At 40.5% G+C, this 15912-nt stretch overlaps 1 protein-coding gene across 1 annotated transcript; it reads right to left on the bottom strand.

Annotated features, from left to right (window-relative positions):
• Positions 1-2084: 2084 nt before the first annotated feature.
• Positions 2085-3628, bottom strand: P884DRAFT_274577 (uncharacterized protein; the record flags this gene model as incomplete). Its single annotated transcript, XM_069442740.1, has 7 exons — positions 2085-2131; positions 2162-2165; position 2211; positions 2305-2469; positions 2607-2634; positions 3183-3354; positions 3620-3628. The coding sequence occupies 7 exons, from the start codon at positions 3626-3628 to the stop codon at positions 2085-2087; spliced, it is 426 nt and encodes a 141-aa protein (XP_069300841.1).
• Positions 3629-15912: the final 12284 nt, after the last annotated feature.

Here is a 15912-nt window from a genome sequence, read left to right as displayed (position 1 = left end):
CCCTAGTGTACGCCCCAAATGAGTGTTGGGATTGACCGGCACCAATCATGCTCCTCAACACATGGCGTCCGGATAGGTGGGGCCACAGCTAGGCGCTTGTGCTGAACCCTGCCTTAACCGATTGCCTTCCTGGACCAGCTCCACCACCGGGCGGCGGTGGGAGAGGCATCCCTAGCCATCGTCGCCCCAACACACACTGCTGATTGTGTGAATCGGGGTGCTCAGTTGTTCCACAGATGAGGCTGTCAGTTGCAGTGGTTGCAGTCGTTGCTCAATTGATGGCGATGGCGTGTGGGCAGTTTTGCGTAGTCAGTTTGACCTGCGTTTTTGTGGGGCCCGGTCATACTGTATGCGACGGCACTCGTGCCATGCCCCACTCACCACCAATACAACCAAAGCAACAAAACAACTACTTCTTCAACACCTTATTCAATATTGTCAATTATTACTATCACAACCACGCTTCTTGACCGAACAAAGATAGAATCACGCGTCAGAGAGGCCGCACAGTAAGTACATTTAGATTTCCCAGAAGCAAAAATATTTAACGTTTCCCAAACGCGCCTCCGCAACCGCTGTAACGGTCCCAAGAGTGTATTTGCAACCATTTGGTGACGACTCTACCAGTACACCTAATCTTGGAGAAAAGAAAAGAAGAAGAAGAGGAAGAACACAGAAAAATGGATGATGTGGCCTCTGCCTGACTAGAGGGAGGCAACAACCCGAAACGGGCAGGCACGAAGCGAAAAGGGCAGGATCTGTATCGCCCAACAACAGCTTCAGAATGTCATCGCCGAGGAGGACATCGCGCCCCAGGATATCTAGAATATTAACTCGGGGCGGAATACTCGTGGCGATCTGATCAGGTGGAGATTGATTGGTAACTAGTGATTAGGGGCCTGATTTTTTCTGTTCTTGCCTGAATGGCTGTGTATTTAATGCAGTTGTCCCACCCTTTTCTCTTTTCTTAGGAATTAACGCGGTTAAAGTTAACAACAAGTGCGACACCTTTCTACGTAACTGCGTTGCGTCCTCGCTACGTCAAGCTGGAGTGACAGAACTCAGGAGACACCTTTGCAGTAGGTGGAAAGATTTAACGTTATATAGTTAGTCACACACGATTGCTCAACCTGACTTGATCTCTGAGCAAGCATCCCGGGTTGTTTTGTCTAATTAGACAACTGACACCCTTGCTCGCTCGCTGCTTGCGCACAAACCGGGTCATCTTGAACCAGAAAGGGTGAGTCAGTTGGCTGAACAAGGTATTTGCCCCCTTTCCCATGAACGTATCTCCAAAGATATTCGAGGGGATGATTTTTTTCTCTCTCTACGTCTGCAATAACTCATTTACACAGCGTACTGAATTAGAGTGAGTGGACGCAGTGTTGTTTACACTACGACCCCTGAACTTTGACCCTAACCCTTGCACTACTGTGGATGTGTACTTGGCGTCTAGGCAACCGCCAAGGCAGCCGCGATCTCCGTGCAATTTCCGGCGAGATTGCGAACGTCCCAAGAAATCCCAAGACAAACCAAGCCGCAGCCCAGCCTCCGACATGCATGGGTAGGTGGCCCATTGGTTGCTCAGTAAGCCACGTCGGCGGCCGAGAATCACAAGGAAGGAGTGGGGGTTCCTTGTCGCGTCTTGGCCGGCATTGTTTGGGCTTCGGAGACCACAGACGGCGATAAGATGAGACAATGACGGTGAAGGAGAGAATCAACGCTGGAAGAAAAGAAAACATCGGGCTGTTGTTAGGGGGGTATTAGAGAAAGGAATTGGACAAATATCGAGCGCCTCCAGAAAGAGTAACCTTAATAAAAGAAACTTGTCGCGGTCAATAAAAAAGCAAAAACGATCTTTGTCCATCCCCAATGCTAAATGTCGGCTGGGCAATCCCGTTTTTTCCGCGCCTTTCCGCTTCCCCCAGTTGTCCACCGCCTTTTCCCCGGGCGCGGATGTGTGGATGTGTGTATGTTTGGTTTGTGTGTGCGCGTGCGTGCGGGCTGTGTAGGGAAGAGCCCATCGGTCCTCCGCAGAACCGCCGGGCCCATGTCATTCGCTCACAGGTCGCCGTTGCCGATGTCTAGGGTTCGGAATTCGGGAACATAGAACGCGGGAATTGTGTCGCTGCTTAGAAGCAACAATCCAGGCATTCGAGACAGCACTCGCAAGCCTCACCGCAGAGCCAGCAGCAGCAGAGAGTGGCAACGCTGTAAGGAGCAATTGCAGTCAGTTATGCACACGTTCTTTGCAGATAAGGAGATCGCGAGAAGGAGAAGAGGGAAGCAGCATCCGGAGCTTACCAAGTGTACAGGCAGCCGTGGCTCTTCTCTTCCTTAGGCGGGGGAGCTTCCTGGTATTGCATCTGCTGCGGAGGCGGGTAACCCTGCGGAGGATAACCCTGAGGAGGAGGGTAGCCCTGAGGAGGATAGCCCTGAGGAGGAGGGTAGCCCTGAGGAGGGTAGCCACTACGACGTTGGGGAGACAAGCGGTCAGCTCATATCGAGAAGGTTGAATTCTGAAGGGCAAATTGGTGGTGTGATCGAGGGACAGCGGGTTCAAGAATCGGCGTCCTGGATACAATAGCACCCTAGATGCGACTTACCCTTGGGGAGGATACTGCGACATGATGACTGCTTGGAGTGCGAGAATTTGTGGAGTGGTTTGGTGGTGGTGAAACACTGGAGAGCAAGCAGTTGGAGGTAAAGAAATAAAGAGGAAGTCGAAAAGCTGCAAGCGCAAAGCTGCAAGCGCGCAGCTGTATGTGCCTTTACCCTTGTTACAACGGTGCGGCGCCTGCAAGTTCCCTAGCGAACGGAGCAGTGCAGCATTGGGACCAACAGTGGGGACCCATTCTCGACAACTGGCTGGTGGGGCCCACACTGCCAATGCTTGGAATGCTCAGCTGAAGGATCTCGGTGCCGACCCATCCGAGAACCGCCCACCGCAGTCCGGCTGTGCCCTTTGAACACCACTTTGAAAGGAGGCGGGGCGTGGCCAAGGGGCATTTTTAGAGTTCAGACAGCGTGGAGGCTGCAGAATGCCTTTGGCTATTTGTATGTGCGTACTTATGTACCTCCGTACCTCTCGTATGTATGGACATACGAAATACATGCGGAATACGCAGTCCTACCATGTAAGTGTGGTAACAGCCCTGTCTCCTGGGCCGTGTCCTCCACACGAGAGACGGAGCGGAGCCGATTCCGCTGGCGCGAGTTTAGGTATGTGGGGTCCCGCGGCAGTGCAGTCTCGGCACCGGTTGAGTCGCTCGGGGTTGGCGACCCGAGATCGGACAGGCCGATCCGGAAGTGTCCACCGTACGGAATACTGCGAAGCGTGGCTGTAATCGGCACCTGCAGTAGTGTATGTACTGTAACACTTGAAAGAGAAGGCACCTGCCCAACCCCAGGATAGGAACTGGGGGGAACGAGATGAAACACTGAACGTAAAAAGGAAAGAAGGGAAAAAAAAGACTAACTGCTTGCAATAATATATAATGATTCCTATTGGCACTAGTTTAGGTACGGCGGTATTTGATGGTTTAAAGTAAAAACCCTGCCTCGGGCTACAAAGTTCTCAGCTGAACATTCAGAGTAGGCCCACCCAGCAAACTTTCACAGCCACCATGCCTTGGGAACTTGTAGAGCTCACCGGTCAGGCTGCGTGATGGCCAGACGACAATAGCTTAACGAAGCAATGACGCCCTTGAGTGAAAGCCGAATTTTTTCTCTGTTAGATTTCCAAGAATGCTACATACAGGTGATCATTTGGATGAGGTAAAGTTTATGTTATTACACAGTACATATGCCTATATGATGCAGTACGTGTCAACGGACGCGTCCATCATGTAAGGTTAGATAAGATAACTGCCCTGTGGAGTCTACAAACGGTGGGTTCTTTGTGCCCATCCTCTTCTTATACAGAGCCACAGGGCCAGCAAACGTTGATAGAGGACATCGATCTTTTGAACTATTTTAACTACTATAACCAGACCTCCATCAAATGGTAGCGAGCACTACGACCAACCATCTAATAACCATCAGCACTAGATTCGTATCACTCTGACGATCAGTTTAGTACTAATATCGCGATAGTTAAGCTTAGTTTCGGCAACTTGGTAACCAAACCGAGCAATTCTATTATAACCACTATAAAATCTCCCTGTTCCTGGTAACTAAGTAACTAGGGTAGTTATCCCTATATATCCCTCTATTCCTAGTGACTTAGTAACTAAGATAGTTATCTACCCTTCTATTTACCTATCTTCTTCTATCCTAGCGACTTAGTAACTAGGATATTCTTTTACCTTCTACCCCTTAACTCTATCTTTATTTATTCCTAACAAACGAACCTTATATTAATACCTAGATCTTTTCCTATAGATAATCCTCCTAGTTATCTATATCCTCTAAACTCCCCTACCAAACAACTATTATATAAGGAACTCTCTAACTATATAGTAAGTATACTCTAAAGACATTATAGAATACCTCTTCTAATGTTATAGGCCTAGGCTCTACCCAGGCTAATCGATAACAAGCTATACCCGGTTTCAGACCGGACCTATATACGTTTATAGGGCGTTTGTAGGGCACACGCTTAGGACCCGGTCAGGCTCCAACCTAGCACCTAACCAGGCCCTAACCGGAGCATATATACACCCCCTATATTAGGAAACTAAGCCCCTTTTAGCACCTATACTTACTTTCTCCTCTTTCTTCCCTTAAGGTAGTTAAATAAAATATTATACGCTTATCTATAGTTGCTATAAGGCTAGTATATTACATTTTAACTACCTTCTACTAATAATAACCCTCCTAAGCGAACGATCGACGATATAGCTATAGCGGAGTCCCGGACTTATATACCCTTAAGCTTAGCGGAGTTATAGGAACTTGTCTACTCCCTCTAAGCGGCGGTAATATAGTAGAATACCGTGATCGACTCCCTCCGGGCGTCCTAGACTTAACCTATACTAACCTCTGACTTGGTCGAGATGTCTCTAGAGAGATAGTGGCCCTAAAGAAAGCGCCTCCTAACTAGGGAGCCTTTTGATAGTAAGAAGGAACTTTTTATAGCTTAGAAGAGTATAATAGAATATATCCTAGTAGCGGATAGAGACTTTATCGGTTCTAATTATAACTAATAGGTTTTTATCTAGGGAAACCTAATATAATAGGTCTAGACTTAGGTTATAGCCTACTATAAATCTATAGGTCTAAAGACTAGATACGACTTAGCCTAGTTCCTCTAATACCTCGAGAGCGTCTTTTCCGACCCCTATAAGAAGATAATTACCCTATTAGAGCTCGAGTTCTTATAATAGAGAGATAATAAGCCGTTCTCTACCTTTATTATTTAGTTCGAGGTGAAACTCTTAAAGGTAGGTAGTCTCCTTTAGAATGACAAGATATACCTAATTAAACTATAGTAATACCTCTCTCTAAGATTAAAATATATAGCTATTAGACAAGGAATTCCTTAGGATAACTATATAGTAATAGTCAAGAGGTATTATAAGATTATAATAGACCTTAAGGCTCTCTATCTAGGTAATAGATATTAGTAATTATAATAAAGGTAGGTAACGTCTAAGCTATAGAAAGAAAAGGATATAGATAGAGATATACTAATAATAGGTATTAACTTAGTATAAACTAACCTATAGAAGAAGGGTCCTAGTAAGGACTAACTAAGGGGGTATAGAGGAGATACCCTAAGAGCGAAATAGGTTACTTAGGAGGTATATATAGTACGATAGGTAGCTAGAGCGTATATTTAGTATAGATAGAAGGGATACTTTATTACCAAGTATAAATATACTCTTACTAGGAGACCGGTATAGTAGAACTAGCTAAGGGCTAACATTTATACCCTAGAGGCTAAGGAAGAAAAGGAGGATAGCGACTAGTCTAGCAAGGAAGATAGGGAACAGGGAAAAGAATAGCCCCCGAGCAAAGTCTCGTAAGAGGGCTAGAAGACTATAACCACTAGGAGAACGAGTTTACAGAGATTAGCAAGAGAATAGATAGACCCCCTTTCCTTATCTTAATCTTCCTTAACTCTACTAGCTTTATGAATACCTAAGTAGATAGTAGATATTCTAGCTATAGCGTTATTAGTAAAAGGATATACTAGAAGCTTAGAATTAAGTAGATTAGTTTACTAACCCCTTGTACCCTTAGTACTATAATAGGAGTATATCCTAACTAGAAGATTACCTGAATAGTCTATATTATGATAGATATCGATAGGTAGGAGAGTTAGGCTATATTCTATATAGTCCCTAGACTAATATAAGATATTATATTAGGCCTTCTATAGATAGAATATTAGGAGGTTAAACTAGATATAAGTACCGGTATCTTGAAGATTAGGGTATAGCTAGGACTATTTATCTAGGAAGTCTCTTTATAGCCTAGAAAGATAGGAATCTCCTAAATTATAGGTATAGTATTTGTAGGCTTGGTTTGAAGAGCACAGAAAAGGAAGACTTCTAATACCTTCTTAGTTATAAGCATTCGGGAAATGATAACCGTCTTAGAATCAAGGCGTAAACTCGACGGGGGTATAACGAAAAAGGGGAATAGCCGCTTAGAACTAGAGGTAACCCTATTAAAGGAGCTTTATAACTTTGCTAATCTCTTCGATAAGGAGAAAGCTAGCGGATTACCCCTATACTATAGCGCTACTAACCACTATATCAAGTTAAAAGAGGGTCCTAATAGGAAGATTCCTAAACTCCCTTAGGGACCCCTTTATAATATGCCACGAGATTACCTACTAGAGGTCTAGAAATAGGTTATTAACCTATTAAATAAGGGATAGATCCGAGCAAGTTCTTCTTCGGCCGTTACTCCTATCCTTTTAGTAAAGAAGGTAGACAGGGGATAGAGATTTTATATAGACTACTAGGCTCTAAATAAGATTATAAAGCAAGATCGATACCTACTTCTATTAATTAAGGAGACCCTCTACTCCTTAGCTAAGGCTTAGTAGTTTACAAAGCTAGATATTAGGGCGGCCTTCTACTATATCCGGATTATAGAGGGAGACGAACATTTAATAGTATTCTAAACTTGGTTTAGACTCTTTAAGTAGCTAGTCTACCCCTTTAGATTAGTAGGCGTACCTATAACCTTTTAATAATATATTAATAATGCTCTTAGCCTAATACTCGGAGACTTTATAACGGTATACCTTAATAATATCTTAATATATATAGTAGGTAGTAGGAAGGACTATATAAAACGAATTAGGGAAGTTCTCTAGAGGCTATAGGTAGTAGGGTTAGCTCTTGATCTTAAGAAGTATATATTTGCGGTAAAAGAAGTCAAATACCTTAGCTATATTATTAAGGCTAGTGCCTAAGTTCGTCCTAACCCTAAGAAGCTTGCTACTATCTGTAAATAGGAGGTACTACGAAAAGTTCGGGGGGTATAGAGTTTCTTAGGATTTGCTAACTTCTATCGCGACTTTATCTCTAACTTCTCCGAGATGACTATACCCCTAATACAGCTAACCCGTAAGAATACCCCGTTTTGGTAGGGAAAGGAGGAGTAGGAGGCCTTTAAAGCCCTTAAGATAGCCTTTATCTTAGAGCTAATCCTAGTATAATAAGATCCCGAGAAGGAGATAGTTCTTAAGGTAGACTATTCTAGGATAGCCCTTGGTAGATGCCTATCCTAATAGGGGGAAGACGGGGTTCTATATCCTATAGCCTACTATTCTATAAAGTTAACCTTAGCCGAAAGGAATTATACAATCTATAACAAGGAATTACTTATAATCATCTCCTATTTAAAGGCTTAGTCGGTAGAGCTTTATAATATTATAGCCCCTTTTTAGATCCTAACTAACTATAAGAACCTTAAGTACTTTACCTAGCCCTGTCCGATTAGTAAATGATAAGCCTAATAGGCTAAGATACTCTCTTACTTTAACTTTGAACTCTACTACTATCCTAGATTATAAGCGTCTCATCCTAATGCCCTGTCCTATCGCGAATAGGACTTCCCCAAAGATATATAGTATACCGTATAGCTTCTTCCCGCTATCTAATTAGATACCTCTACTACCTTAGAGTCACTAGAAGTATCCTACCTACCTAAGGGGAGTAGTATCTTTATAGATAGCTCGCTTATAACCCTCTAGGATAAAGGAGTCCTTAAGGATAAATACTATATATACTAGCTCTAGGCAGTCTAAGAGGGGGCCTAGAAGTTCCCTAAGGAGGCAAATATAGTATAAACCCAAATTACAGACTATTCCCTAAGTATATAGGGTACTCTTTAGTTTTAGGGGAGACTTTAGCTCTCTATATAGGAACTACTTACTACTACTATTCTTTAATATATTCATAACTCTCCTATATTAGGTTACCTAGGAAGGAATAGGTTATTTAAGATACTCTAATAGGATTATTATTAGGATCTTATATCCTCCAATATAAAGTAGTTTACAAGGAACTATAATATATATCAAAGGGCCAAGGTATTATAATAACTATAACAAGGACTCCTCTAACCCCTACCTATTATAGACCGCTTCTAGAAGTAGATTTCTATCGACTTTATAATCGATCTCCTAATATAAGACGAGAATTTACCCCGTTACCTTATAGTAATTACCGATAGACTGTCGAAATATATCTAGCTCGAGGCTATATCCTTAATAGGGGCCAAAGCGTATATACTCTAGTTCCGGGATATATAGTAGCAGTTCTATAGGTTTCTAACATAGATTATTACTAACCGTGGCTTAGATTAGCTTAATTAATTCTAGACTTCTCTCTATAAGATCGTCGGGATCGAACAGTTGCTTTCGATAACTTACTACCCCTAGACAGACAGAGGTACAGAGTATATTAACTAGGAGGTATAGACTATCCTATAGACTATCGTTTCCTTTGCCTAGTATGACTAGCCTAAATATCTTCTAGTATACTAGCTTATAATTAATAACCACGACTTAACGGTAACTAGAACAAGCGTAAGTTACCTCCTCTATAGCTATAATATAAGTCCTATCTAATTTACCGATCTTCTAAACGCTCCTACTTCGACTCTATAGGGGAAAGCTATTAACTTCTTATACTACCTAAGAAAGGGCGTAAAGTAGACCTAAGCTATTATTATATTTATATAGTAGCGCTAGTAAGAAAATGCTAATCGATCTTAACGCCTAGCTAAAAGGTTTAAGGTAAGGGACAAAGTATAGCTATCCCTATATAATATTAAAACTAACTACCTAAGTCGGAAACTTGATTAGGTCAATGCTAAGTATAAGGTAATAATAGTACTAATATTATTAATAGTTACCTTAGACGTTCCTTAAGGCCTATACCCTACCTTTTATATTAATTTAATCAAGCATACCACTTCTAATCTACTCCCTTTATAATAAATATCGGATACCTACCCTAGCCTAGTATTAGAACTCTTATAGGATAGGTTACTATAAGAAGAATATAAGGTAGAAGCGATCCTTATAGCTAGGAATATAAGGGGGAGAGGGAAACGTCGCGATATATTAGTAAAATAGAAAGGGTATAATACCCTAACTTAGGAGCTATTAGAAAACTTAGAGAATACCAAAGCGCTCGACGCTTTCGAACAGGAATAGGGGGACATATACCTAAATGATAGGCCGGTTACGAAGAGAAAACGTAGAGGAATATATAAGCGAATAATCTAAAATTTCTATATATACGGGCGAACCCGGGGCGGACGGGCGGTAGCCGTATTATAGACGCGCTAACCGAGCTAATTATAAAATAAACATATATAATAATAACTTGCTATATACTTACTCCTTATCCTCCCCCGAATACTTAACCTCCTCCTCCTCCTCTATTATATCTTTAGGAGCTACGAGGGCGGGCTCCTTACGGTCACAGACCGGGCGCGGCACGCGCTTGGTCGGGGAGCTAGAACGTTAGGTATAGGCATAGTTAAAGTCAATAGGGATAGGTATAGGGTATATGGTAGTAGCGTAGCAGGCCCGAGACGTAGGCGAAGGTATACCTAAGATATAGGCGACGAGGGCAGCATTAGTATCAACCAAAGTCAATATATTCTTATTTATATACTATATCTAATATAGTATATTATCATTTTATATAATAATATGGCGTATAAGTTACCCTATAGCTTATAGGGCGGGGGCAGGGTTAGAGGCGGTAGGGAGGGCGTTACCGTAGCGGGTAGGGGTATAGGGGAACGCGACTAGGGCACGGTCGTTACTATAGTAATAGGGGGGGGCGGCCTAGGCAGGGGAGAAGGCAAGCCAGGCTAGGGAACGGTTAGCCTATATAGCCTCTATAATAGTAGTAAAGGAACGTACTAAGGTAGTAAACGTAGGTATAAGGACTACCTTATATATACTATACTTAGTAGTCTTCGGCTAAGGGGGGGTCTCTAAGGCTATACCCTTATTATAATAGCGTATAATCTTATAGATACCTATATATAAATATAGATTATTTGCCTATAATTACAGGTCCTATATACAAGAGTTATAGGTAGAATAATATATTATATAAGATATATTATAACTAGGGATATATATAATATTATTACTACTTAGAATATAATAAATATAATTAAGATAATACTATATCTTCTTAGGAAGGAGTTTAAACTCCTTATTAGAGGAGTTACCCTTGATAGCAAACCTACCAAGGGAAATGTTCTAGTTCTTATACTAAAAAGTAGGCAATTAGTAAGGACCTAGTATATATATATAGTAGCTATAGTCAGGAAAACAAAAGGGAAGACTTACGTTACGATCCTTATTCTTATCGCCACTAGGATAGCAGCTACCACTACCGCTACTAAGTAAGCTGACTACGGCAGATATTCTAAATGAAAAAAAAAAAAAATTTTAGGGATATAGTACGGGCGTAGACAGTAGGACGGTATATAGGTAGGCAAAGGCAGGGAAGAGTTAGTAGGTTACAAAAAGAGAAGAAGTCAGAGTCAGAGGGAGGGAGAGGAGGAATTTATACGCGTTCAGAGAATAGGGCTAGGGGAGCGCGTATAGGGCCCGAACAAAGACTAGGCCCTACTTCGAACTTAAATAAAGGCTAGGACCTATATAATATCAAAATAAAGACCGGGACCTATATAGGACCTAAACAAAGCTAGACTATACGTATAGACCACCGGCACACGTAGGCCCTATCACTATAGTAACACTAGACAGACCTACCCGAGTATCTGACTAGAAAAAGAGGGGGGGTATATCACGGGCCTAGGCTCTACCTGGGCTAATTAATAACGGGCTATACCTGGTTTCGGACCGGACCTATATACGTTCGTAGGGCGTTCGTAGGGCACGCGCTTAGGACCCGGTTAGGCTCTAACCTAGTACCTAACTAGGCCCTAACTAGAGTATGTATATACCCCCTATGTTAGGAAACTAAGCCCCTTTCGGTACCTATACTTACTTTCTCCTCTTTTTTCCCTTAAGGTAATTAAATAAAACATTATATGCTTATCTGTAGTTGTTATAAGGTTAGTACATTATATCTAATAAGTTTATAGGCACTAGAGCCTAACCCTAGTAGTTAACTACCTTAAGAAAAGGAAGCTCCTATATAAGAGATAGAATTGGTAATAGAATTTGCTAACGAATATAAGATAGAACAAGCTAAACCTGACAAGTTTGGTGCTAATAAAGAGATACTTACTTAGCTAAACGGTAAGATAGATTTTCGATTTGCCTAGCTAGAAGCCTAAACTAATTATATTATTAAAACTATTAAAGGATTTCTTAGCAAATTTATAAAGATATTTAATAAGAATATAGAAAAGGGTCTTACTAGGATAGACTGTAGAATTGTAACCTATATAGCGGAAGTCAAAGATCGACTTGCCCTCTGCCTAGAAAAAGAAGTTTTAATAATAATAGTATCGCTAGCTAAATATATTAAGGAACTAGAAATATATATAATATAGTATAGGGACGTTCTTAGTAGAGTGGTAACCTAGATAAAGGAGATAGTTAATATAATATATAGATATAAAGAAGAGGAGGATATATAACTACTTAGTTATTAACAATCTTCCCTTAACCTAGCTAGACTTGATACTATTATAGAGGAAGTATAGGAAGTTAGTAACCTTATAGAAAATATATACTATAATAGTAGAGCTTTTCCTATACCCCTTGAAGGCGCTGATATTAGCTATAGGTTTAATCTTAGCTAGCCTGAACGTGTATAGTAGCGTAGAATACTATACTTTATAGCTAGTGGTAATAGAGATCCTAATTCCCCTAACGATAGTAATAATAGTAATGACGATCCCCCTAACCGCCGCTATACCCCTAATGATAGGAATAATAGACGCTATCGAGGTATACCACCCTTTGGTAATAATAGTGGCAATGGCAACAGACGTCGTATATATAAATCAATGTATAATACTACTATAAGTATATAAAGCTGCTTAGACTTTAAGATTAAGAGGGATGACATTAGCCAGTTTGATCCTTCTTTTCCTAACCTACGTTCCTTAGGCATTATTAACGATAGAAAGAATCTGGTGTTTACTAACGTCTATTACTTCGCTAACCGGATTAAAACCTTCCTAGAAAGTAACCCCTATAGAAGCGTTAAGACGTAGATTCTATCCTACTTTTAAACTCTTCTTAGAGGCCTAGTAATTATCTAGTAGACTAACGAATTAAATAGTGCTATATATAGATAACTACGTAACTAAGGTCTTTAGTCTATTGTAGAACGATTATAAGAACGCTTTATCCTAGATATTATAACTACTACCTATAAGTTTAACGAAAGTCACTTACGTTTAAAGGACATTACAAAGGACGAATAAGCACTTAGTTTCTTCGTATAGAAGATACTTTATTAGGCATGCTTAATACGTATACTTAACGAATGTAATAATAACTAGTAAGGAGTTATAGTTCAAGTCTAGTCCTTAATGGACCTCTATATCAAATAGTATTTAGATCCTCCCTAGTAATACTCCTCTCTTGGAAACTATATATAGCATATCAAGTAGTCTCGATCTATTGTACTAGCAGCCGCTCTTGACTACTACCTATACCTATAGAAAAGGCCTTTCTTAGATAGTAAACTAGAGCCTTATAAGAATGAAAATCGCGGTCCTTTCAAGCCCTTGAGCGCTAACCAATAGTAACAATTTGGCTACTAGAATAATAGACTATTTAGGAACGATATACGCGACCATAGGTTTGATCGTAACCACGGAAATGACTACTACTACAAAGGAACCCGCCACGACCAAGGTGATCACAAGCAGTAGGAAGGAAATCAAGATAATAAGTTCTATAAGGACGATCGCCAAGGAAAGGACTATTATAACTATACGTACTTTGTAGAGGAAGCTAGCAATAGCTCTAAGTCGGATCAAGTTGACGATTAGTCGGCTACTAGTGTCCCTAAATCTAGATCCGAATCTTTGGATAGCGATACTAGCATCGTATATATCGTTTTAGACTTGTAGCTTACCTACTATAAGTGCTATAACGCCTTTAATTCCTAATTCGAAGTACGCTCTTACGCCAAACGGTGCCGTAGAAAAGGCCCTCTTCCTTCCGTCTGTAACTATAAAGCCAATCTTATATATTTAGCCTGCTATATCTATAGGTTTTGTAATACTATACTGGATTCGCGGAACGTACTCTTCTAGCACTTAAAGTCCTGTTAGAAAGCGAAAGCTAGTAGCATTTACTACCCTATTAAATCTGGTGGCATTTGTAAGATAGAAGAGCCTACTATGCTGTCGGAAAAGGCGTACTAGGTAATAGACTTGATAATAATGTTACTAGGAAACGTTATAGTAGATATATACTAGGTTAAGGACGCTCTAGTCGGGCGTATAGCTAACCTCTATAGATTGCCTTTAGGCTATACCTATCTACGTGTTTAGGTGTACTACAAACCAACTAACTATAGCATTATAGAGATTTGCCTAGATCCTAGCACTAGTCGCTCCCTCATCGACTATAGTTTCTTATAACGACTAAACCACTAGGTTAAACGATATAAGGGCAGAGTCAAAGGCGTAGGAAACGCTATATTAAGTCTTAACGAGTGGATGACGTTCGATATCTATCTACCGGGTATAGAAAACGGTATCCCTACCCTGGCTAAGTTTACCTATTCTACGTAGGTAGTCGACTCCCTAGCGCCAAATCTCCTGATAGGCAACGAATTCCTAGATTCCTACGACGCTAATATTAACTACTAGCATAAGGAAGTCAATTTATAGTTATTTAACTTCCGCATTCCTTTTTCCATATACACGTACTCTATACCCTATATACGGAAGGTTAAAATAACTAGGGAAATTACCCTCCTACCTAATCAACAGGCAATAGTACCTATCGAATATAAGCCTCTCCTGATAGATCGCGCCTTTGTATTTAACTTAGCCTATATAGCCATTTGTAACTTTGTAGTAGATATAAAGACTCCAAGAGTAGTACCTGTTAAAAATACTACATAAGGAACGATCCGTATCCCGAAAAGGTACCCTATTAGAAGAATCGAAGAAATAGAAGATAGTAGCTATTTCGCCTATTTATAGGAAATAGCTTTTAGCGTTACAATGGTTGTAACTACCGCTATAACGATAGCTACACTAGCCGTGGCAACCGATATTAACCCTACATTAATAATTGCTAATCAGTGTGACATTATTCCTATTAATACCTCCTTCGAATTAAATAACTATATAGGAGTAATCCTCGAAGGTAGTTATATCCCTCTAAGGCAATTCGTGCCTATAACAATGTTTGCCAACATTAAAAATACGAATTCAAATATACCTTTTAGCGACTTCGTTTTCTAACTTACCTAGCACTCTAAGCTAACCTAACGGCAGGATGATTCGTCGAAAACAATGCCCGGAGTCGCTCGCAACGCTCCTAGTAACGTTCCTAATAATGAACACAAACCACAGGTACTAGAGAAGCATTCTACCCTAGGATTAAGGATGTCCGGCTCCCTACCTAAGATCGTTACTAATAATGGCGTCTATATCTATATAGGCGACTCGGCCCTAGCTAGGAAATTTGCCAACCTAGTTAACGAATTTCTATAACTCTAGAATGATAACGGTCTAATTAATATACCAAAGAGCAAATAGATAAAAGTACTACTAGTAGAAGGCTAGTAATACTAGAAGATACGCTCCTATACGTACCCGTTAAGCTAGAGGGATAGGGAAGTCCTAGACAAGACCTTCGATGCCCTCTATTAACAGGGAAAGATACAATTCGTAAAAGAGGCTACGCCTTTTGCCTAACCTATCTTCGTTATTTAGTATAATATCAAGGGCATTACTAAGGGTCACGTTATCATTGATCTATATAGTTTGAACAAGGTTACCGTCCCTAATAACTACCTATTACCACTATAGTTAGAGATTATTATAGCCCTATATAGGAAGAAGTTTATTATAGCCATTGACGCTACTTCGTTTTTCTATCAATTTAGCATATATCCCTAGTATCATGACAGGTTTATACTAATCAGTCTATATGGTTTGGAATAGCTAACTATAGTACTTATAGGTTACTATAATTTACCTATGTATATATAATGGTTTATAGATCAGCTATTATAACCGTTTTCTACCTACTATCACGCGTTTATCGATAACATCGTCATCTTCTTAGATATAGCCAAAGATTATATACGCCATTTAAGGACCATCTTTAGCCTATTCGAGAAGAAGAACATCGCCATTTCTCCTACCAAATCCTATATCGGATACCTAGACGTGGAACTCCTTGGCTTTTAGGTAGACAGTCTTGGCCTTACTAATATAGCTTAGTGTGTTGAAGCGTTCAAGTAACTATCCTTTCTACGTACGTTAAAGGCATTAGAACAATATTTAGGCGCTACCAGATTC

Source organism: Thermothelomyces heterothallicus, assembly GCF_042370625.1.
Source record: "Thermothelomyces heterothallicus CBS 202.75 unplaced genomic scaffold P884_scaffold_2, whole genome shotgun sequence".
NCBI classification, from domain to species: domain Eukaryota; kingdom Fungi; phylum Ascomycota; class Sordariomycetes; order Sordariales; family Chaetomiaceae; genus Thermothelomyces; species Thermothelomyces heterothallicus.
This window is presented reverse-complemented; position numbering and strand designations above follow the sequence as displayed.